Source organism: Anguilla anguilla, chromosome 18, assembly GCF_013347855.1.
Source record: "Anguilla anguilla isolate fAngAng1 chromosome 18, fAngAng1.pri, whole genome shotgun sequence".
In the NCBI taxonomy this organism is placed as follows: Eukaryota; Metazoa; Chordata; class Actinopteri; order Anguilliformes; family Anguillidae; genus Anguilla; species Anguilla anguilla.
The window spans coordinates 5,196,705-5,221,262 of record NC_049218.1 but is presented as its reverse complement, the minus strand read 5'-3'; the positions used below and the strand labels follow the sequence as shown (position 1 = coordinate 5,221,262).

The 24,558-nt window shown below is 46.5% G+C and overlaps 1 protein-coding gene across 2 annotated transcripts; it reads right to left on the bottom strand.

Moving 5' to 3' along the window:
• Positions 1-1,103: 1,103 nt before the first annotated feature.
• dlk2 (delta-like 2 homolog (Drosophila)) lies at positions 1,104-24,558 on the bottom strand. 2 transcript variants are annotated; one of them, XM_035401093.1, is made up of 6 exons: positions 24,480-24,558; positions 15,257-15,346; positions 9,090-9,147; positions 6,635-6,765; positions 5,635-5,779; positions 1,104-3,035 (listed from the first exon to the last, which is right to left on the bottom strand). In XM_035401093.1, the coding sequence occupies exons 2-6, from the start codon at positions 15,339-15,341 to the stop codon at positions 2,225-2,227; spliced, it is 1,230 nt and encodes a 409-aa protein (XP_035256984.1). In that variant the 5' UTR covers positions 15,342-15,346; positions 24,480-24,558; the 3' UTR covers positions 1,104-2,224. The 2 variants fall into 2 exon arrangements, with proteins under 2 accessions (XP_035256984.1, XP_035256983.1); XM_035401092.1 differs by lacking the exon at positions 24,480-24,558 and adding an exon at positions 19,097-19,388.

The following is a 24,558-nucleotide window of genomic DNA, read 5'->3' as shown; positions in this document are numbered from 1 at the left end:
CGCTTATTCGTGCTATTCCGAGGCTGTTTTTTTTGCCCTGCGGCTCGGAGCGCAGGATTGGCCGCGGGCGGCTCTTCCCCACAGGAAGCGGGGACTCCTGTTTCAGCTATTCCTGGGGCCCCGGCACTGCTTCCCACGCTGGATATAGCAGTCGGGACGTGATGGGAGGAGGCCCCCGGATGGGGGGGGGGGGATCTGATTTCACCGGCGGGCGAGAAGAGTCAGGAGCTCAGAAGTTTCGGGGATAGAGGTGCGGTGATGGTTGCTCGGAGCGACGGGGACCCATAGCCACCGCAAGCGCAGCTTGTCTCCCTGGGTAAGTCCATTCTGGGGTTATCTGCATTGAAAGGCAAAGCGTTTTTTTTGTTTTTTAAAATGGTTGCTGGGACAGGCGGCAGATGGAGCCCCGTGCCGCTGGTGGCGTGTTGGCCTGCTCTCAGCTGCGTGTCCCCGGTTGGCCTCCATAACTAGCGGGAAATGGCTGAACCTGGGGGGTCACTCTCCTGTCAAATGAACCGCGCAACAGAATACGGTTCAAGGGCCTCTTGTTGAGACAGGAAAAACAAGCCCCGATTGGCCGTTTGTTTTTCTGTCGGACGCCGCGATTGTTTTGGCTGTGTCTTTGGGCTAAGCCTCCCCGCGGTCAGGTCTGCTTTGAGTGTTGATGTGAGTGTTGAGTGTTCATCCGCAGAGCCCTTCAGGCTGGGCCAGAGAGTGAGATCTTGGCTGGATGTTTGGCAGCCATTTCTAAACATTCCCACGCAGTTTAAACAGTAGGAGAAGCCTGACCAGCAAATCTGTGCTGCCCTCCTGCCATTTCTCATTGTTTTCATAAGCGTGAGTGTGAGAGTTTGTGTGTGTGTGTGAGTGTGTTTATTGATCTATCTTAGCCGTAAAAAAGCAGTTTCTTTGTAAAGGGGGCATCCTGTTGGCACTAGGACATATTTCTGCGTATTCCTATCAGCAGTTAACTATATTGAAACACATTCACCGATGCAGTACCAGACAGGCCCGCCTAGACAATACCAGGCATTCCTTACAAAGAGCCTTACCCCCAGCTCCCCGCAAAATTGTGTCAAAATCACAGTACTCTACTGCGCCCGTAAGAAATGGTTCACAGTTTTAATTGCACACGTTCAGTATCAAAAATAGGAACAAAAAAAACAACAAAAAAAAATTCCAAAAAGAGACCATGTACAGCTTTTACACGATTCACAAAATAAATTACAAGAATAAATTACATTTACAGCTTTGAAATACTGTCGCCTACAACGCTGTTCTTCAGGATTCTCTACTTGCACACGGACGATGTGCTCATTCATCCTCCTTCAGTGCTGCAAAGTCACTTTAAATCCGACTGCAGCATCGTGCAGCTATGTCAGCTAAACCTGACCGTACATACAGTACAGTAATCGCTTCTAACAAAAGTATAAAAATCACTGATGGTACAGAAAATGGTTCAAAAATAAATAAGAGCACAGACTATACGTTTCCGAAAATGGATGGAGATATTCAGATATTCTGAATATGTTTTTCAACCTGAACAAGACAAGAAATCTGTTTCTCACTCCCACTATTATTACACATATTAGAAGTATTCTTTTGGGATATGCTTTGCCCTGTATATGAGAACACGTTCTTACGCGTGTATTTGAACAGAACATTTCCTGTATTTTATTTATTTCAGACATAATGGAACATAACGGACTCTGGGATATTCTGTGAATATGGTAATGTCATATTCAATGTCAAAGGCAATTGTTCTTGGCTGTAAAAAAATGTCATTTTTATCAATCTTGGCTTTCTGAGGCTGCAGTGCATTGAAGAAAAAAAACTCTGGCAACTAATTTGAAGATGGACAGCGACAGTAATCATTTTTCACAGAATTGCAATGTGCCTCCGTGTTCTTTGCACATTCTTCTGTTGATTGTTTGTTACATTTTTTCACATTTTACTTCACTGCCTCCGCCGTTCTCTCCCAAATAAGTTCCGTTTGCAGAGCTCAGCTCTTCCGTCCCAGGACAGTTTGTTGATTTCCCCCCGTCTTTTACAAGAGCAAAGAAGTGCCCTTTTAAAGTCTCTCCAGTGACCCCCGCCCCCTGAGCCATTTGGCCAATCGGAGAGAGGGGGAGGGCAGGCGTAGGGCGCGGCCTTCACCCAAGCAGCAGGTCCACCAACCAGTCTCTACCAGGCTTTCAGGTAGCAGGATGAGGGGGGGGGGGGGCTAAATGACCTGCGTGTTGAGCCTCTTTTTTTCCACTTTGGGACTGGGCTGGTGCAGGAAGCTGATCTTGCACTCCTGCTGGGCGGGGCTGGGGGCGGGGGCGGGGTCGGGGGCGGGGCGGGCCCGGTGGGGGTCGCAGTGTCCGCAGCGCTCCTGCCAGTGCCCCCGGAGGACCAGGACGGCCGTCAGCGCCACCACGGCCAGGGTCATGCCCCCCAGCACCAGCAGCGTGACCAGCTGCTCCTCCGTCAGCCCCGCCCCTCGCTGAGTCACCACCTCCTTCACCGAGATCTTCAGCAGCCGCTCGTCGCCGCCGACGCCGCCGCCCGACGTCACCCGCTGGGAGGAGGAGGAGGAGGAGTTACCCGCCGTGGCCCCGCCCCCTCCTCCGCCTCCTCCACCCCCCCCTCCGCCCGTCCACCCGGGGGAGACCCAGGGCGTGGGGGGGGGGCGTGTCTCCGCGCCCGGTTGCCGCGGCGACCGCTCGCAGGCCCTCCCGGCGAAGCCCGGCGGGCAGACGCACCGGAAGGCGCCGACGCGGTCCAGGCAGCGGCCGCCGTTCCGGCAGGGCGCGCTGGCGCAGTCGTCCTGGTTGGCGGTGCAGAAGCGGCCGGAGAAGCCCGCCGGGCACAGGCAGGAGAAGCGGTTGACGCCGTCCACGCAGGTGGCGCCGTTGGCGCACGGGCGCATCAGGCAGTCGTCCACGTCCGCCTCGCAGCGCGCCCCCACGAAGCCCGCCAGGCAGCGGCAGGACAGCCGCGGGGCGAAGCCGCCGTCGTCCTCGCACAGGCCGCCGTTCTTACAGGGGGACCTGCGGGACACGGGGGGGGGGGGGGGGGGAGCGCGGGGAGCGCCGTCAGAATGCTGGAGGAAGCTCAGTGAGCAGCACACAGAACAGAGGTGAGCAGTCTCTATGTGAGGAATTGGGGATTCCTGTGCGGGGGTTGGGGGGGGGGAGCGCCGTCAGAATGCTGGAGGAAGCTCAGTGAGCGGCACACAGAACAGAGGTGAGCAGTCTCTGTGTGAGGAATTGGGGATTCCTGTGCGGTTATTAGTAAACTAGCACTAGACTCAACTACACCTAGATTCAACCCTCCACTATTCCTAAAGACATGCAGACAGCTCAGACAAATGACAGAGTCCTAACCGGGGAATCGAACCTGCGACCTTTAGGTTACTCCTTAGTCCTTACCCATTATACTACACTGCCGCCCCATTCTAAAATCCGGCCTGAGACTCGAGTCTACGGGGCAACGCGGTGGCTCCTGATCAGCATGCGCGAAGGCGCGCCATGATTTTCAGGATTATTCGTAACGTGTCAATTCCGTGGCCCCGAGGTTTCCGTGGAAACCGCTGTCTTCTGCGTGCGCAATGGCGGCCCCCCCAGGGAGACCCCCCTGCTCCCCCCCCCCCCCCCTCCCCCCCTCCCCCCGAGCAGGCTGCTTGCGGCACGTGTGCCCGGGCACTTGCCGGGGCAAGTAATAATATCCCCCCCCCCCGAATTACACGATCGCTGCGCTGTGTGATGGGGGATTGTCTCGCCATGTCAGAACCACTGCCAGTCAGCCGCCAAAGGCTGTTTTTTTGTGTGTTTTTTTTTTGTTCAACAGCAGCAGCAGGAGTCCAAATAGCCTTAATGCAGTATTAATTATTCACACTCATCCTTCATTCCCTGATACGCGGTTTAGATGGTGATTTGATGCTATTTTTTTTTTCTTGGAAATTGTAAACTTGTAAATCCTGGAATTACAAATAATACCTCGAATCTCGGCACCTTTTTTGAGCTTTTTGCTGCAGTTCTTCGGTTCTGATATACTTTATAGTTGTTGTTTTGTTTTGTTTTTTTTGGCAAATGCTTTTATCCATGCTGATTTACAAGTTCATTTTGGAAAGATGCAACCACAGCAGACACAAAAACATTGGTGCAGGAGACGGACAGTAAAACACGAAATGTACACCAAGCTGAAAGCCTGTGCTTACTATCATGACATAGTTTTCATTCTTAAGAACAACACACCTCCATAAATACAAGCATACTCTCAGATAATGATCTATGAGGCAAATTACCTTTCCCCACTGTTCACATAGTGCCAAATAATGATCCATAAGCACCACATTAGCGTACATCGTGGCATAGTGCCAAATAATGATCCATTAAGTCACTGTTACCTTTCCTCATAGCACTGCACTCATCTTAGGGCTTAGCTACCTACGTGCGTCCTGCCATGCCATATTTCAGTTAGCGACTGCATTGGTCAGATTCTGAGTGCAAGGCACGGTACACGTCCAAGTTCTGGGAATCCAAGGTTAACAAAGGCTTAACATAACATAACATAACATAATATAATGACGAGAACAGGCCGTTCGGCCCAACGATGCTCGTCATCTTCCTAACTAAATTAGTGCTCTGATTACCTACAGACTAGATAGTATCTATCACCGTATCAAGCCTAGCCTTGAAAATCCCCAGAGTTTCTGCCTCTGCTACGTGACCGGGCAGGCCATTCCACACATTAACTACTCTCTGTGTGAGAAAATTCTTCCTAATGGCTCGAGCAAGTGTCATTTTCAGAAGGCTAATTATTAATCTGCGAGTTTGACCGGTTGACTGGTAGCTAGCTCATTCCGCCACTAGAGGGCGCAGCGAGGAGAGAGCGCGAGGTTATGATGCGTCTGCTCTGCAAGGCAGACCTGGCCGCTCGATGACCACCTGTTTTTGCTAAGCAGCGAGCTCACGCGGGTGTAAAGTGTGGTAGGCGAAGAAAGCCTGGAAGGAGCTCGGCTCTTGGCTGCGCGCTAGGCTAGTGCCGGGGTCTTGAATTTGACAGATGCAGCGTGAGATAGTAGGCTAATTTAGCGAAGCAGTGAAGACCAGCATAGGAGCAGAGTTGCATCTTAACCAGCGGGATGTTTCGAAGGATCCTACCAGTGCCTAGATAATCTACATATGACAGAAGACAGAAATCAACCCAAAGCATGAATGTATTTTGTCATATGAATTCTATTGGGGGAAAAAAAGTGTTTAATTAACACATTTGTCATATATATGTATTAGGAATGCATTTGAAGCGTTCCTCACTTGATTTATACTCACAGCGTTTGCATAACATTAGATCCGTTTTTTTGCAAAACAGGCACCGTATATTCTACGTATGGTGCTTGCTCGGCAAAAGATCAGATTTTATGAGAATTCTCGTTTCTTACTTTTTGTATTGTCCATGGGGTCTTGCCCAAGGGGCACAGCACCAGTGACCCGCCGGGACATGCACGAAACCAGTTCGCCATCATTGCCCCAAGAAACCGAAAAACAAGGTCTGCGGTCCCCCCCCCCAGACATTTTCACGGTGCGTACAGGAGCTCTGCGGTAACGCGGTGCGTTTGGTTGCCGTGGCGAGGGGAGGAACACTGACCTGGCCCTCTGGCAAGGCCCCGCCTTCATTTCACAGTTCCTGCCGTGGAAGCCCTCCGGACAGAAGCAGGAGTAATCCCCGCTGTCATTGGTGAAGCAGGTGGCTCCGTTCTGACAGGGCTGCTCATTGGTGCACACCAAGACATCTGGGGGGGGGGAGGGGGGGGAGGGGGGAAGGATGAGCTGTTACACTCTCAGATATTAAAAGAGATCTATTCTACCAAGGTCAAATAATTCCTCCCAATCTACCAGAATTCTGCTCTTTTCTTTTTTCTTTTCTTTTTTTTTGCAAACGAATACAATAGTTAAGTGGCCCCGCACGTATTTGTGTCGCAGTGAAACTAAATAAAGAGACATAAAGAGATTATTTCTATACAACAGGAAGAGGGTTCAGGGTCTTTCTACTGCCGAACATCAGCCCTATTAGCAGATAACATGCCTCCAGCACAATGAAACATTATGATAATATAATGACTTTTTTATCATTTCACACTAAAAAATTGAAAGAATATTACGTACGTAATTTCTTTTCTTTTTTTATATTTCGCTTTAGGTTAAAGTACTGGAATATAATAAAATGGCAGGAAAAACCCAGAATTCATTTTTTATTTTAAACTTCAAAAGGCCACACACCTGAGCGGAAGGCTATAATTAATTAACTGTATCCCAAAGTTTTAATAAAAAGTTATAGTCTCTGGACTAAGTCTACTTTTGTGCCATAGTATACCACTCACACATATAATACAATTTCAAATTCACAATGAATTTCAAGTTTTTGTGTCTGTTGAGTGACAATATTTGCACAAATGCTACCAAAATTAACTTGATTGAAATGTTTTGTGATAAATCGTTCCCAATTTTTTTTGTATCTGGTGGAATTGTTTGAATCTGTCTGCTGTATATTGTTGAAAACAGAAGGTACAGACAGAAAATATATTCAGTTATTGCTTCAACAATAACTGAATATACTCGGCACAACACGCTCGGAATGGCCGGCTCACCTTTGTCACAGAAACGTCCAGCCCAACCGTTCTCGCACGTGCACTGCCAGGGCTGGTGGCAGGAGCCATGCACGCAGCCTGGCATTCGCGCGCAGTCATCGCACTGGGGTCCCTCCCAGCCTGGATCGCACCTGAGACACCAACATGTTTTGTTTTTTTTAACATTCTCATCAACCTGTCACTTTTACGGCATATACATTTTTCTGCAATTAGGTTATCGTTTTATTAGCGCTTCGGCAAGTAGCTCGTAAAATTGCACTGTTGCCAGTTGCACCCGGAGTTTGGCTTTCTGGCAATGACAGAACTGGACACACGAGGGCGCTAACCATAAACGCAGCGCAGAAACTCGGTCGGATTTCAAGACATGAACTTCGAATATTTACCAAGAATAATGCTTGTAAAAATGAGAAACTGGAAGAACGTTATTGAACAGGAGGGCTTATATTTTCTGATAACAAAAACCATTACTTTATGTACCAGTCTACACAATGTCAGTTCTGGACAGTGAGTGAGTTCAGTTCAGTATTTATATCGATACTGGGTGAACCACGTAGCAGTTGCAGCCCCTTTCTATGTAGTTTCCCCATTCTAGAGGGACCAAAAGTAATTGGACAAATGAACATAATCTCAATTAAAGTGGTCATATTTATTACTAGGTCGTAAATCCTTTGCATTCAATGTCCTGTCTGAAGTCTAGATATCAGGAGATGCAGGGTATCTTTCCTGGTAATGCTTTCCCAGGCCTGTACTGCAGCCACCTTCAATTCCTGTTTTTTTTGGAGGATTTTTGCCTTAACTCTACCCTTCAGCAAGTGAATCGCATGTTCACTTGGATTCAGGTCAGATGATTGACTTGGCCTGTCCACAAACATTCCGCTTTTGGGCCCTGAAAAAAAACTAGTTGGCTGCTTTAGCAGTATGTTTGGGGTCACTGTCCTATGGCAAGGTCAATGACCTTTGCGGCATTTGGTTGGACTAGAGCAGATAAGATGCTTCTGTACATTTCATAATTCATCCTGCTGCTGCCGTCTGCAGTCACATCATCAATAGAGACAAGTGAGCCAGTTCCAGTGGCAGCCTTACATGCCCAAGCCATAACACTGCTTCCACCATGTTTCACAGATGATGATTTGGATGGTGATATGATTTTTCTGCCTCATGATGGCCTGTTTTACTGGCATTGACATTTCTTTGGTCCTCATGTTGAGAGACAACAGTAAGTAACTCCAAATGAAAATGCCACACGTAGGATCAACTTTAGACCTTTAGTTAGCTTTCTTGTGCATTAGCTAATGATGCAACGACATGCAGCCGGCCAAGAAACAGCTGAGCAGCCAACTGTCCCATTTGATCCCCTAAAATGGAGGGGAATATGCATTAAAATGGCCATAAATTCTACAAGGTTCACTTGATATGGATGCAAATACCGTAAAATTTAAGTTCACAGTCTGCACTTTAACCTCATATTCACTGTTTCACTCTAAATCAATGTGTTGGGAGTAGAGCCAAAACAACTAAAATTGTGTCATTGTCCAAATATTTATGAACCGCACTGTAGTTTCTTATTTGTAGCCTACTGTGTAAAATGAAACCCAAATATTTCGCTAAAAAACAAACTCGTTTATGAATGCATGTTCTGCCTAGAGGGAGAGCCACTTTGAAATTCAAATAGGCCTAAAGATTTTGTATCGAATAGAAAGCAATTTAAACTTGGCTTAGAGTTGTTTGTTCTGCTACAGAATACATGTGATAAATTAAAGAACAACAGACTGTAATCGCGAGGAAATGTTTGGGGAGTTCTGCTTAAGGACAAGGTTTAAATAACTCACAAAGCGCACTGAGACTTAAATGTCAGCGTCGTACTGAAATCTTGAAATGCAGGAGCAAAGTCAAGCTACATTCCTGCATTTTTAAGGTTCAATAGGTTTATTGATTGGTTAAAATGCTTGTCCTCTGCCTTCTTGACCAAAGATCACCCTTTGCTATTTTTTCCCGCATCTGGCAACTGCACAACGAATTGAGGTTTACATCCGCATCCGTTAATCGTCAAACGCCAGATGGACGCCACGCACTGACTGGGCCGATAAACGCCCCGCACACCGGAGAAGTCACGGTAAGCCTCAATTACACAGGGGCATGTTTCAGGTAGGGGTCACTTGTAGAATTTACCAGTTTATTTCGGATGATTTCAGGACTTAATGTAAGCGAAAAAGCCAGTAGCGTGCTATTTTTTTAATAGCCAGTTTTGGCAGGCCAGGACTTTAATATGAAGTACGTTACCGTGATGCTATCTTTGTAAAATTAATATAAAACCTAAAACCATAGCAGTCAGTTTAAACTCTAATGGGCTTTTGGATAAAAAAAAAAATATAGAAAAACAATTTAAGCACATAGGACTGCCTCCTAATTTTGTGGCAGGCTAGAACCTTGCATAAATTTGTGACGGCATGTTTACCTGCACACGCCGCTCTCGTCACACCGCCCGTGGCTCAGGTTACACTGGCATTCTCCCTCTGGAAAGAAAATCGGGAAACTTTTAATCATCGAGATAGACCGACAGATCCACGATTGATTTATGTCTTCATCCCTTTTCCGCTAGTCGTGTTTCAGAAGACCGTTTGGGCCTGCATATGTGGCTTTTCTTTTTCTTTAGAAATGAGAAATGGCTCTTAACTGATCCTCTTCCCACAGTCGAGTACAGCTAAATAAATACATGTTTATAAATTTTACACAGAACATACGTCGGAAAAAAATATAACACAAAATCAAAAGAAGCCTCTCCTTCGTGCTGTGAATCACATGCTCAGGTAAGCCACACTGTTCGTTCTCCAGTTGAGTTAGCCGGCAAACTGGAGGCAGTTTTTGACACGGTCCCACTGTAGTACAAACAAAAGGCCCGATTCCCCTTTGCGCTTTCATATTTATCACGTGTATAAAGAGCCACTCAAGTTGTCGTTTGCTTCTCTGTTTGTTACCAGATAACCAATTTCACGCTTTTGTTGAACAGTAGATTAGACTTCTTCAATTTTATGCTTTGCAGAACACATTTGAAGTTGTGACCGTCTGTTGCATTCATAATGTGTTCCTTGGATCGCGACTCAAAACCTTCAAAAAAAAGTAGTTTGCAACTTTTTGAAGGCTTTCAGTATTCCAAATGCTCCGATGAGACAACAAAATAAAATAGTTATATTTGGTGTGTTTTTCCAGGGATTTACACCAAAGAACTAAATTATACAGTTTAAATGCTTGTTAACATGTACTGAAGTCTGAGGACCAAGCTGTTCTGTAGCCACTGTCTGGCTAGTTTGTTTTTTACAAACATGGTGAAGCATGCTATTGGGGGATGAATTCCGGCAGGGCTCCGTGTAAAGATGCAAACATCAGATTACCATTGATTTTTTTTTTGCTTTGGATTTCCACAGCCATGGAAATAAATCGATGGGCTCACTCATATTTGACACGTAGCTTCATTGACTTATGGAATCGGCCTCAATCGATGCCAGTTATGTAGCTGTCAATGATACGATGAATGGTGTTTGTCAGTTTGTGAGGCAGTTGTTTGAAATATCTAAATATGATACTCATAAATATAGCCATGGCTCAGTAAGCGCTTCTGCTTGACTCTTCAGCGTGTGGAGAGTTATTTGTGGTTATAGATATTAAAGGTTATCTTCCTTGCCTGTCACATTGTGATTGCTCTTATATCTCCCCCGTGAATCGACCTGTTGTACAAGTATCATAATTTACTGGACCCTTTTTTGCCGTTCTGTCACAGTTAATATCTCGTTAAGGCTCGTTAACATTTTTTTTTCCTCTAATGAAGAATGCAGCCGTGTTAGCCAGTTCACCCTTTGCTGACGGAACTGCGAGTTCACGCGCTGCGGTCGGCGTGGGCGTCTGGCCAGTGCGTGCGCGGTGGTGACGGCAGACACGCGGGGCACGTGCGCGGAGGGAGGCCAGGAATGCGCCGCGGTCATGTCGCCACCCGTACGAGTTTTGCTTCAGCATTTCTGGAATTCATAATTCCTTCCCGTCTCGGCCCTTTACAGGAGTCGCCCCTGCATCGCACCGTGAAAACTGACTCTTTAAGACTGAGCCGCTTTGACATTGAGTAATTCCTACACCGGCAGGATGAACCCAGGATCCTTTTTTTTTGTTGGGCTTGGCACTAGAGAACGTGCGTGAGCATGTTGCAAAACAATATAATTCTCAGAAAGCTGTACTGTTGTGAGCTGTACTCACTCTTGGGAGTTATTGTTTAAGTTTAGGGTCTTCTCGTGAGTACTTCTGATTTTTGGTGCGATATTAATTATTTTTTTCAAGGAATTTGTAGATGCTGTAACTGTTATTCTGGATTTAGTGTGGGAATAATAGCAATTCATTTGAAGCAGAATGGCAGGAATGTGTCATTAATACTGGCTACAGCAAGCGTGCGTGTTTGTGGGAACAGTGGAGCTTGAAGAATAAATGCTGAGGCTCCTTTGTATTCCAGAGAACAGCTGAGATGCCATAACTGTTATCTGAGAACAGTTTGGAAAACAAAAAAATAAAAGTATAATCTCTTAAATACAGACAGCTGGGAAATCCTGGGATTAGCTGATGTATTCTAAACAGGAGAGAGATAAAACAGTACCAGCGCATGTTCAAGAGGCTTTAAAAACTGTGAAAGAAAAATGAAACTTAAATGAACAGAACTTACATTGTTGAGCTGCAAAAAAAAAGCTGAAGTACTAGTTGTTGTTTGTGTGCGGTGGGTGTGTGTGTTTGTCTGTGTGGTTGTGTGTGTTGTGCTTGTGTGTGTGCGTATGTGCATGTGTGAGTGTGGCTTGATTTAAGGAGTGTTTGCTAGAACAGTGCAGTCAATCAACATCACCATCCTAGAAGTGCTGTTTTCCATGCGCGCACTATATCCTGGAGGTTTATCTGTGTGATGGTTTTTTACAGGCGATAAATGTAGATCGAATTCTTGCTGTCAGCACCGTCCCTTCAGGGCAGGCCTCTCAGAAGCCTGTTTATTTCTAAATCTCCCCCCCGGCAAAAGGTTATTAAAGTCCGCGTCTAAGCTCGGCTCGGCTCGGCTCGGCTCGGCTCGGCTCGGCTCGGTTCGGCTCAGCTCAGCCGCGCTGCGCTCCACTCCGAAGGCATTCATTACAAGCATCTCCTGAGGTTGTGTCACATTCCACGGCCTGGTCTCACTCCAAACCGTCCAGTAATTTAATCTTGCCCCCCGTTTGTCTCGAAAAATTCCAGCCAGCGTCTTCTCTTCTTCTTGTGAAGTCTGGTGGTGCCGTCCACGCCTCGGCTACGGGAGTGGCCATCGTCCCAGGGGAGAATGGCTGTGTGATCGCTCTCCTTCAGATCTTCGCACGTGCGTCTCCAAATTTGGGATTGAGTATTAACTTCAGTCGCAGTGCTCTGTCGAGCAAATATGAGCAAGGACTGATTTGATGCATTCGTGGTTACACTCAGTGACTATTGTAATTTCTGGGGTGCTGTTATCTCAATATATATATTGATGCAGTGCAGGGAAGTGTGTAAATCAGTGTAAATCCGTTTCATACATCAGTTGTTCAAAGATCGTAGTATTGAGCACTGTTTGATGCCGCTGTTGATTTCCCTTTCACGAAAGCTATCCATTGTACATAGGAGGGATTTTTCAGTTTTACACTGCTATACGGTTACCCATTCAACTGGGGTATAAACGTACCCCCCCTGTGACCAACGTGGTCACACCAGGATTAACATTCCGGAACACTAGGACCCGCCCTCCCTGGTGACCAGGGGCTGAAGTGCTGAGTGACAGCTCCGGGGAGCGAATCAGTGGCCAGCAAGCACGAACCCAGGTGCAGACAAGCTAACAAGGAGCCTCGACTGTCAACTCCTTCCTGCTCCCTGTGGGTTTGGGATAATGGCCCACCCAGCCGCCTGTTTGCCGTACCACCATTCCAGCGGCACCTCTGATAAGGTCGAAAACTCCACCGGTGGAATCGACCTCCAGCTAGGCCTTGCCCTGGGCCGGCCCCGGTTCAGAGGATTCACAGCGTACCCGCCTGAGTAAATATAGCTGCTGTTGTCAGCTACAGATGCAGAGGGAGCTTGGAATAGGTGGGAGGCCATCTTCATGCTTGCGTAGATTATTTCTGTTTATTTATTCACGGTTATTGCTTTTTATGTCTGAGAAGAGGAGGGACTGTTTACAAGTTGAGCGAAGGCCACGTGATGGGAGCTTGAGGGCTCACTAATAGCCCAAGAGACAGCCTTCCAGAGTAAGGTATTCAGTGTGCATCGCCCCCATAGGACGAGTGCATCTTTAAAGAGGGTGTCGGCGACCATTTTTGTATGCCCCTAGCCTCCAGCTCCCATAATTCTTTGCTCATGAGGTCTAAGGGTTGTTGGTAAAATTGTTGATGGGAATTGTATTATGTAGATAGGAAAACTGGATTTGCGGAACACGGCAGAATCTTGAAAAGGTACATTTTATATCTGGGGGAAAATGAACACTTCCCAGGGAAGGGAGGGGGGGGGGGTTTGAATTGATATGGCATCAAAGTCTCATTACTCAGCAGTGGGTCCTTTTCCCTGTCCTTAAATGAGGATGACCCCACTGTTAGTCATCCAGCGGTGACCACAAAAGCACTCCGATGAATTACCTCCTGGCGTTTGATCTCTGGGCTCTCCCTCACGCAATTATCCGTCAATTTTGCGAAAGAAAGGTTCCCTCTTCGTCACATTTAAGACTTTCTTAATCTCTCTAATGAGGTTTGTGTGAATTTAGATGCGTCGGCAGTTTGCAGAATTGTGTTTCATTGATTGACAAGTACTAGATGCACCCTTCTAATGAAGATGACGTGCAGCTCAGTCCCACCAAAACGACGGGGTGGAATGTGATCACTAGTTGTCTTCTGCGAAATAAAACAGGAAGTGGACAGCTATTCCTGGGTCCTCTTGGGTACATTAACTGCAATTTCATTTCACCAAGACCTGCGATAATGGTAGTGGGCCTGACCCGTACCTGAGAAACAATTAATTTTAGACTCCGACCCACTTGGCACCTGGGTCAAGTCCCCGGTTATTTGGGTTTTCGGGGGACTCTCTAGTCCTGAGCCCTGCATCTTGGGACACGCATCCCCCTTCCATCAGAGAGAGAAAAGACCTGGGCAGAAAGTATTTTCGTGTTAAAACCCAACGGGGTCTAATTTTATTGCCCCGGTCCGATCCGTGAAACCCCATCCCGCCACCCTCACGACCCTCTGCCAGCACCCCGGTGCTGCTTATAAACGCAGGCTTGGGTTTCCGTGAGCCTGCAGCCAGCCCACGCGCCCGGACGCGAGTGTGTGTGTGTGCCTGTACGCGTGTGTGTGTGTGTGCCCGTACGCGTGTGTGTGTGTGCCCGTACGCATGTGTGTGCGTGGGCCTGGACGCGTGTGTGTGTGTGCCCGTACGTGTGTGTGTGCGTGCGCCTGGACGCGCGTGTGTGTGCCTGTAGACGCGTGTCTCCATCCAGGGTTGAGGCCCGGGAGGAGCCAGGGCATTCAGGGTTTGGGGAAGGGGGGGGGGGGGGGGGGGGAGTTGAAGAGTGTCTGATGACGGAACTGAAATTGGATCCCCTACGAAGTTAAGGATCATTCAATCTCAGCGTCCACTCAGCTGCTTGTGCCATTAGAAAAATATTTAGCCAGGACAGTCAAGCACAAATGTGACGCCTTATCCCTGGCTCTGAGGTCTGCTGGTCATGTTCTTGATGGGGATTACAGACTTTCTCCCCTTTGCAGTTTCTTAACAGGGCCTGTTTCTGCTTCTGCTGCCTCAAAGACACGTACCTCCTGCCAGTATCTTATCTCATTCTTTAACTCGCCAGGAATTTAGCTGTTCTAAATGAGGTTATTTCAGGCAACAAAAAAAAATAAGGGTCAGCAAAAGACAGTATTCTCTGTAGCAAGTTATGTCTCCACAATCCCTCAGCTTCTTCTCACATGGAAAGCTTTTTGACTTGGAGATTTTTTGGTATACGTTAGAGCAAAATGTGATAGTTGTCATGCTTTCACCGGCTTGCACAGATTTATAATGGTGTTCTGTTCATGCTGGAACTACATTCGGTACATAAGTCTGTATGTCTGTCGCAGATGTTTCCACTGGAATGTGCCAGCACACATTAATAGCAGGTACACTCTATGTAGCAGTTCCACGTTCTAGAGAGTTTGCCTCAGCAAACTAGTTTTTATTTTTTATTTTTATTTTTTAACATTTTCTTTACCTAACGGAGATGGAATGTACCAAAAGGAAAATGAGCGTAGGTCCATCCTGTGGCTACAGTGTCCTCAAATGTGTGGAGGTGGCTCCTGATTTGGTTCACTGGCTGACCCGAGCAGGTATTGGCAAGGATGGTGTGCGCAGCTGGAGTGCACAGATTTGCCGGGGGGCCTGATTGGCTAGTGGCGTCGCTACTGCACGTTAAGTTTGGGGAACGTAACCACCGCCTAGATCCCTGCCTTTTCTGGTGACGGTACTCCCCACCGTGCGTGACCTAGCGGGACACCTTGAGCCACGGTTGGCAAGTTGTTCAGCTGCCACATGCCGCCCAGGTTTCTGGTCGCGCGCCCGTGTTCGACCCGTGACCCTTACCTTGCCCTGCGCAGTTCTGGACGAGCAGGCCGCAGCTCCAGACCAGAAGGCCGAGGGTGAATCTGCGAGGCATGGCTGTGGGCATGGGATCTGAAACGGGACCAGAGAAACATCTCGTCAGTACCTCCTGAGGTCAAGCCGTCGGCCACCTCCAAAGCTATGTTAAGTTTAAAAAAAAAATTAAAAAAAAACAATAAATAAAAACATGACAACGTAGGTATTTGAGCCTTAGCCCTCAAATCCTATGATCCTGTGCTCCCGGTAGTAGCGAGCACAGTGGATAAAGAGGTTTAAAGGGCTGACTCTGGCTTAGAGATTGGGTGAAGGTCATGGGAGGAGCTGTTGTAATCTGAAGGTCGTGGGGCGGCTCACTGTAACTAAAAAAAGGGGATTTCACCCGGTTTCACAGTGTGTCGAGTGCCTTTCACGCCAAGGGGCCGTTTTCGTTACAGTCTGTGTTTTTTTTTATTTATACCCCCTCCACCCCAAAATGCTGTCACCACACTTGATTTTCCCCATTTTTTTCAACAGTACAAAAAATTCTGCAATTCTGCTTTGAGAATTTGATCATCAGAATGTGAGCATCGCTACCCTTGTCTACCCTGCCCTTGGTGGCCATCGAGACCAGTGGATGAACCTGAGTCAAGACGAACCTGAGTCAAATTTGCATTCTGTGTGTGTTCCAGCTTCAGGGACAAACAGAAGACTGCAATAGAGGCTCTCATAAATGAACTTGTCACAGTAAAAAAAACTGGCCAGGGAAGAGACGTGTCAGGTGGACGCCTAGTAGATGGTGTCTCCAAAAATGGGTGACTCAGCCCCAGCGAGCAAAAGCAAGCTGTTGAGATGATGAAGGTTCGGGAGAGATGAGGGGGGGGGGGCCTGCTGAGGGCTAAATTTACTCGGGTGTCTCAGCCCTCCTCCTCTCTCGGGAACTCGCTGGACGGGCGGCGTGCTGTATGTCACCAGAGTTCCTTGACACGGGCCACGCGCCTCATCCAAGCCTCCAAGAGATCAAACGGAGGGGAAACCCAATCGCTGGACGGGGGGGAACGGACACTCGCTTTAATAATTAAACCATCTGTGTAAATTTTTAATTCTGGACACTCGCAACAAGCCCGTTTTATTTTCTTCTTTCCCTCCGTTGCCATGGTGTGTACACACCGTCGTCTGTTTTTATTGATTTGGTCGATACTTCCTTTTTTTAGAATATATATTTTTTTAAAGGCAAACCGTGACTGGTCCCATGGTGGGGGGGAGGGGGGGGGCACTGAGATGTTTCCTCATGTCTCATCATCTCAGTGCGCAGGTGTGCATTTGCATTAGGTGCGAAAATGCAACCACAGCCCCCCACCTCCCCCCCAGTTTTTAGCACAGAGGGCCCCGTCAGGGAGAACAGGTGGGGGGCGAAGTGATGTGGTGGCGCTCTACGCCAGATTAGCGTGGCACGACGGCAGAAGAACAGGGGCGATAATCCAGGCATAGGTGCTTTCATCGACCCTTTGGCGGATGGGATGGTTGACCTTTTTTTTAAAAAAAGTTGGCAGGGAAGAGCAACAGAGGGGATAGATGGTTTCTCCTCCGGTGGGGTGGGGTGTGTATTTCAATCCACCCCCCCACCCCACCCCCCACCAGCAGGTGTTTTTATACCCTTCCCGGTAATCGTCGCTCGGCGTTCCTGGACTGTGGATTTTGCCGTTAGAACTCGGTCGCGGGACTACAGTCGGTCCGGGCCCCGTCGGGGCCTAATTGAGCGCCCCCCCCGGATCTGCTAATGAGAACGAACTCGGACAACGCTTTGAATGTGCAACCCGAGAGCCAAACCTTAATTCCGTAATAGGCGGCTTTCTCCCATGCCATGTTAAATAGCTACGGGCCTATTGTCCCGGGCATCCCCTTGGGAGCTATGTCAATTACTGCCCCCTCCCCGCCTCAAATAAAGAATCCGCAGCACCTGCCCCCTCCCCAAGTAGCCACAATATCATTTTCATATAGCTACTTTCATAACAACTATTTTAGGGGGGGAGGGGGGTTTTCTGTAATTTGATATTTTATAAAAGCAACACCTAAATCCGAGGGTCAGGAAACATGACCTGCTCAGACGTGGGCGACTGCAGGGAGTCACATGGTGCGTCCATCCTGACCGTGAAACAAACTATGGAACAAATAAGCAGTTAGCATGCAAGTATCAAAGTATGTACTCGCCACATGGTCCAATTTCCTATTTTTAGCCATCTGTCTTTTTAATGGGACTGAACGTGTTTGTTGTTTTGTGTTTTAACTGAAGCCAAAGAGGAGGGGGAAGATGGTATAGGAACAGTGCCCACAACCCCAGCATTCTTTGAAGATATCTTTTATATGGGATGGACTACTAAAAATGCCATCCCCTGTTACCCAGCCTAAAGAAGCTGGCTGGGCGGGAGGGAGGGTGCAAGTTCTGTGGGCACGTGGAGTTACACCGGAGTGACGCATTTCAAAAGCAGACATTACATTTTTTTGGCGATGAGGCTCCAGTCATCGGCTCAGAAACAAAACACCCCCCAGAGTTAGCGCAGAACCCCCCCCTGTTGCATTTGCGTTCCCGAAGGGCCTTTTTACGTCGGTTCCCAGAGACATTACATTTATTTGGCAGACACTTTTATCCAAAGCGAGGTACAAAAAGTGCATTTCATGGTCATTGGAACAACTGCAAAACAACACAGGTTCGATAAGGTACAGTGCTTATTTTGTACAGCTATTTCTAGCCAAGAACACAGAACAGTTTAGTTCACACAGTGAACGCTATTCTGATCTAACCTCTGCCAGGCCCAGCTAGGCAGAAGAACAAGCTACGCTAAGAGACAACTGTAAATGACTGAGATTGCTGCAGCCGTCAGGAAATAGCAGAGGTGCGAGCCGGGGGCTGCTGTGATTATTCTTGGAAGCGCATTTTTTTACAGTCACAGCGCGGGAGGCAGGCGCTTCTTTTCCTGCCGAGAAACATCAGCACTCTTTTTTTTTTCTTTTTTTTTTGTCTGTTAAAACACTGTTCTAAAAAAAAAATAAATAAATAAAAAAAAAGTTGTTGAGCAGTTAGTTGGTCCTTTAAATGAATTAACCCTTCGGCCAAAATGAGTCTGACAAAAGCATTGAGGCTCATGAACATGGGGTCTGTATGCACGTGTGAATTATCAGGAAGATCACACAGAGTAGTGGACCACTTTTTCCACATGCTATTGATAGAATGAAACTGTAACTTGTCAAAAAAAAAAAAAAAATTTTTTTAAGAATTTCCACAGTACAAACTAGCTGAAAGCTCTATATATCTGGCAGACCAAAGAGGAACGAGCAGTTCCAATATTGCATTAGTAGACACTGAAATGTGACACACTTTCAAATTAATTAACCAAATAAAAGGTCAGGTAATTTAAAAAAAGAAAACATTTAGCATCATTAGCATTGTAACTGGTCACAGTCACCCAATCCAAAAAATCTAAAGAACAGACTGAGTTGGAATTTTAAAACGGCAACGTTGAGGAACGGGACAGTACGGTAGCCAGCCGCCTACGCGTTGCTAAATGTAACAACAAAATGTGACAAGAACATCTCTTAACATCCAGGGAAGCTGTTTCTGATGGTTTTGAATAACCCACACAGGACGGAAAGCCTAGCCAACAGTATGCACCGCAGTTCTCCACAACTGGCAGAAATCAGACGCGAAGCATGAGAGCCCCAGAAAGGGTCCTCTGGCGCGAACCTGTTATTCTTACAGACGGCACAGGAGTGTGAAAATACCTGGCACACGGAAACACACACACAGCACACTCTCTCACACTCGCGCACACACACACACGTACACACCTGAGATGGAAGTTGGCTGGAGCCAGATGGAAGGGAAGGATGTCCTCAGGTGAGCGCCAGAAGGAGTGTGTACAGTCGCGCGCGCTTGCTTACACGTGCAAAACACGCGCACACGTGCGCACCCCGCTGTCTGAATGCACACGCAAAAAAAAAAAAATTTAAGATGCACACGGGGCTCACGAGCTTGCAAGCTGGCAGCAGAGGGTTTTTGTTGATATAGAGCCTGTTGAAGCAACAGAGGCAGAACAGGGACGGGCATGGATCCGCCTCCCTACTCCACAGCCACAACCTGGAAAGGAGCCGCTCTTAAAGAGACAGTCTCCCATTATTACTATCCCCTTCCCCCCCCACCACCCCCCCCTTCCCCCAGCCTTTCTCTGCCAAGCTCTTAAAAAAGACACCCTGAAAACTAAGGAAGCGTTGTTTTCCTATTTTTTATTTTTTTTTTTGTCAAAATATGTTTTTCGGAGAGAATGTGATTCCTTATTGAGTAACTGGTATCCCGCACACCTACTCTTTTGCTTTCGTGCGTGTGTTCCGGAACCTTACGCACATGGCTGTGATATGTGAGGCTGTTGCTGTAGCGACAGATAAGAATCCTCAGGTTGGAGGTGGTTCTGCCTACACGTTTGTCTGTAGGCGGTTGTAGTCTTTCATAAGAAAGGGCTAATTTTTCAGGAGATTATCTGAACAATATCAGGGCTGCATGGTTTTACAGGCATCTACATGTCTAACCGCAAAGGAAGTGTGTGTGTGTGTGTGTGTGTGTACGTGTGTGTACATGCGCGCGTGTGTGTGTGTGTGTGTGTGGATTTAAGCAGTGCTTGAAAGCACAAGTTGATAGACACACAGATGAAGCAACCATGTTTCTGGAGAACCACAACAGGGCAGATTTTCTAGGGTTTTCCCCCAATATTCTGGATGTAAGGGTTCATGAGTTCATCTGTGATAATAGCTATCAATTGAAACCCATCAATCCCTGTAGCTGCAGTACTTTAAGGCTAGGGTTGCCATCTGTTCTTGTCTGCCTTTGAATAGACTCGCACTTCTAACAAGATCCAGCAAGCTGCCACTAGAACAAGGACAAGTGTGTAAATAAAATCCTATTTTCCGTGTTACACACAGTAGGATTAGATGGCAGATGAAATGTTTACTTCTGAATTGGACCCTTTGTTCAGCTCCAAATGGGAAATGTATTTGACAGCACTTTCAAATAATGGCTGTTTTTTTCTTCTTTTTTTTTCAAATCTAAATATTTACTCCAGACTTTGGGGATGTATAGCCCTTGTTCATTTTGTAAAGCTACTCTGTAGAGATTTTAACACTTAATTCTAATTAATGACTAATCACACCCATGTAAGTATGTAAATGTTGACAGTTGGTTTTGTGTTCATGCCTGAATAATGGTAGTCTACTGTTTTATTTAACCATCTACGCAATTTTAGGTTTTGGTCGTGATTGCCTTTCGGCATGGTCTTACTGTTGTTTCCACAAACAGAAACCCAGTAACACAGTAATTATCATGTCCAATGTGCTGTTTTGTGCAAGAGTTCCTCCTTTCATACGCTTATTGGATAATAAAGGTACTGGTCCCCTCAGTTCAAATAAACACAATACTAAAATTCAGTGCAATTTTGATAATTGCGTACACGAGAGAGCAGGGGCGGAAGGTGGGAGGACAGTGCGCGAAACAAAAAGATTTGGGGATAATAGCCATCTGTTGTGATTGCTCCAGTTTTAGAAATGTACTACTTTAATGAAAACATCTAATTGCTACGCTACGTCATCGAATAGAGTTCAACAAATATATTAAATATATAGCAACTGGTTTACCAAAAAAAAAGCCTTGTTTTGCATAATGGTCTTCATATTTTATGACGGATTCAAATCGTCCCATATAGCCTACAGTACATACCCGGATGCTATGGCTACAAAGTTTCAGAGACAACGCAAGGAGGAATTGGCAGTGTGGTTCCAGACCCGTTTTCAGCTTTTGGTCCCGACTGGACGGCTGTTTTTTTCTCTGGGCCTGAACCAAGTGCGTTTATAGAGTTGTTTTGCGGTTCAGGGTTGTTGTTATCGCAGGAACGGTTTATTGTCATAGCGGTGGAGAAAATAGCCGCGCGGCTCGTACACACGCGCTTGGCATTTCAGGGTAACATCACTGACGGCGCAGCGCAAGTTGGCTATCTCCAGTGAAATCGACTTGTGTGAAGAGCACGACTGAGTAAAAATAATGCTAATTGTAAGGGCACTAAACCGCACCTCGTAAAAATAATTATAAAACACTGTGTGCCATGTGTTTCGCTACGTTTCTCTTTCCATAGTTGCCACACGGCTAACGGTTAAACCCACCTGCATGATTTGCTACTGTCTTCTCGTGACAGAACGTGTCAATTTGATGGGTTCATGGGATTCTTTTTTTCATTACACCGAAAGGGGGTGGATTGAAATGATTCAAAACTCTGATAGAAAGCATCTTCCACTTGTCTGTGAAATACCAGGCTAATCTTAATGTTAATTATTCGTTTGCATTTGTTCATTATGTTAAAAGCCTACGCGACGAAGGCACTGATCAAAAGCAACACGCGGCGCTTTTTGTGCGCGTGGCTCACCTCTCTTAGGACAACAGTAAACACCCGAAAAGGCCTCTCGCTCCACCAAACCCACGAAGGACACAACCGTCCACAGAGAGGCTGAACGCAGAATGTGTCCACAGTGGCTGCTGTTGCTATGGAAACAGGGCCGATACTGATTGTAAGCGCGAGGAGCAACATGGATAAGGTGGGTTTCTGTTGGAACGTCCACGCTTTAATCGTGTTGCTACATCAAGAGCAACATTAAGCTACTGTGAACCATCCTGCCGCCTCACCAGCAATGCTTATCGCCCTCTGCATTACATGCAGGTCAATCCACCGTATTGGACCAAGATGAATGTGTTAATGCATCCTTATTACAAAATTTTCAATTTAATATATGGTTGGTATCAACCCCATACAAAGTGAGAATCCTCCTAAACCCCACGAAAATGCAAAATAGTGTTTCAGTTATCATTTCTTTAACAAAGCAAAACGTGAATGTTTATTGCAAGACAAAAAGTACTGTTACTCTCCCAGTTCAAAGATCAGAAAGGAAATTCAGTGAACGCTCCTGGAGACATCAACAATAAGTCTATTTCCATTTGAAAACGGCCTGTAAATAATAAAATATGTCCGTTTGTGGTGACGTTACAGTAGCTACATCAGATTTTCAATTTCAAGCTCTCATCCTTCTGACGTCTTATGATACGTTTCATAGCTGTCCTTGGATATTTTGTGAACTGGTACAAATTTCATGTTCCCCTCTGGAACTTTGAGCCCCCGATCTGGAAACAGCTCAGTTCTGGAAGTGGGTTCTGAATTAATTTGTTCTATTCTATGTTCTAGGCTATACAGCATTCTCATCCATGGGGTGGTGGTGCCTGATGTTGGATATATAGCCAGTCTTGATTACACCCACCATATGATGTAATCATAATAAACACTGCGCCTCCAAGACCATCATTAAAAAAGAAGTTTCACAGATACAGATTAAGCCTAGTCCTAGACTAAATTCAATTTTGAATGGAGATTCTGCATACGAAAGTCAGTTCAGTCCAGGACTGAGCTTGACCTGTCCGCAAAGCCAGCCCTGCGTCTCAGCCGGGTTGAACCTTAGCCGGGTTAGTAATGCCACTTCAGAACATCTCACTGCCTTTCTTATGAATTCCACAAAGCATATGGAGCCCTTTCCTTGGTTATTGAAATACAAAAAGCCCCAGGGATTAAACTGCTAAAAAAAATTTTTTTGTTATTATAGAGTCATAATTATAAGAGTCAAGCTTCCTTTTCCATGTCAGAAAACATAAAGTAGCACTCTGTAATTGGTGCAGTCACGTAAGTGGAGTCCCCGAATTAAGTCACAGCATCAGGACCGTGCTGCTCTGCGTGGGTGTGCGGGGATCAGTGCCCTTTCTTACCCTTTTTTAGAGAAAACCTGTCATTAATTCATCATTTTAGATTTCAATCTCCTCAAACACCTGCTTTGAGCTTTTTAAATACAGCAGCTTAAGCAGGCAACCTTTCTGATTCTGAATGTTAGCGGTTAAAATCGGCCATTGTGACTGTAATGTCTCACTGCAGTGAAAAGCTAAGTTGCAGACAAGACACTTGAACAAATTTTGTACAGTAACATTTTTTTTTGAAAATGTCACTTTCTTCTTTAGTGTTGCCTTCAAGTCAGTTGCCGGCTGAAGTGGCCATGGATGTTCACGTACGTCTGGTAACAGTAAGGGACTTCGTTTGTAGGCACAGACACATTTTCTAAATTAAATAGTGGTCTGAAAACGCCTGGTCTCATGTCCGGAGTCCCACACACACACACACACACACTGCCGTTGAAGACGCTGCAGATTGCTGTGTTCGTGTGTTAAATTGGGGATCCCCGTACGGCAGTTTCCCTGGGACTCTGTCCCAGAACTTTGGCCTGCCCAGCCAGGGAATCGCATGCCAGTGACCCGTATTTATTAAAGGAGATTAAATCAAAATAGGCTAGCGATGTTGCAAATGGAGGCCCTCCCAGGAGAGGGGGCGGAGGGGGGGGGGGGGTGTAATTAGCTTACACATTGCTGCACGCGAGCTTACGCACACACACACACACACACACACGCGCGCGCGCGCAGACACGCACACCTGTTTCAGAAGACAATGTACCGTACATTCCTCTTTGCTGATCCTGGTGCCTTCCCTACAAGGTCCAGCGGCAGGGTGTCACGCGGTGTGTTACCCTTCTTATTCGGATGTGATGCTATTTATTATTTTTTTTATTAGTCCGATTTACCAGGCACTCAACTCATCCTTTTTGCTATATCGACAGCAGTTATCGGTTAGCCTGTAGCTTCAGATCATGACTGTGTGTCCCCTGCTGTACATTACTGCGCTGAGCAAGTCGGTGGAAGTAGGAAATTAGCTACAATTTCCCTGCATGGACAAATACAAATAAGCCTTGAGATTAGTAATATATTAAAGTACATATTGAAATAAAGCTGTTAAAAAACATTCAGATAAAAAAGAAGTCACACAATTCTTCCAAGTCTTCCAAGTCACGCGATTAACTGGGCTGCCGCGTTTGTAAATGTATCACCGCGATCTGGAAGCATTCGACGCCCGCATTAGAACAGTGCCGTAAATATTAGCACCCCGAACCGTCCCCTCGCGGGTCCCGGCAGAATTCGGAACCAATTTGTAAAGACACATTCCAAAAAATTGCATTCGTTTTTTTTTTTTTTTTTTTTTAGTTTTTTCAATTACATTTCTAAAAGTCTTAGAATGGCACCTCGCCTGGCAGTTGGAAATTTTCTTCTTACCGTTTTTTTTCTTTTTTGGAAAGGAGTTTTCGAGGGGAAAAGAGAGGAGCGGGATGTTCCCCTTGGTCCGATCGGTCGG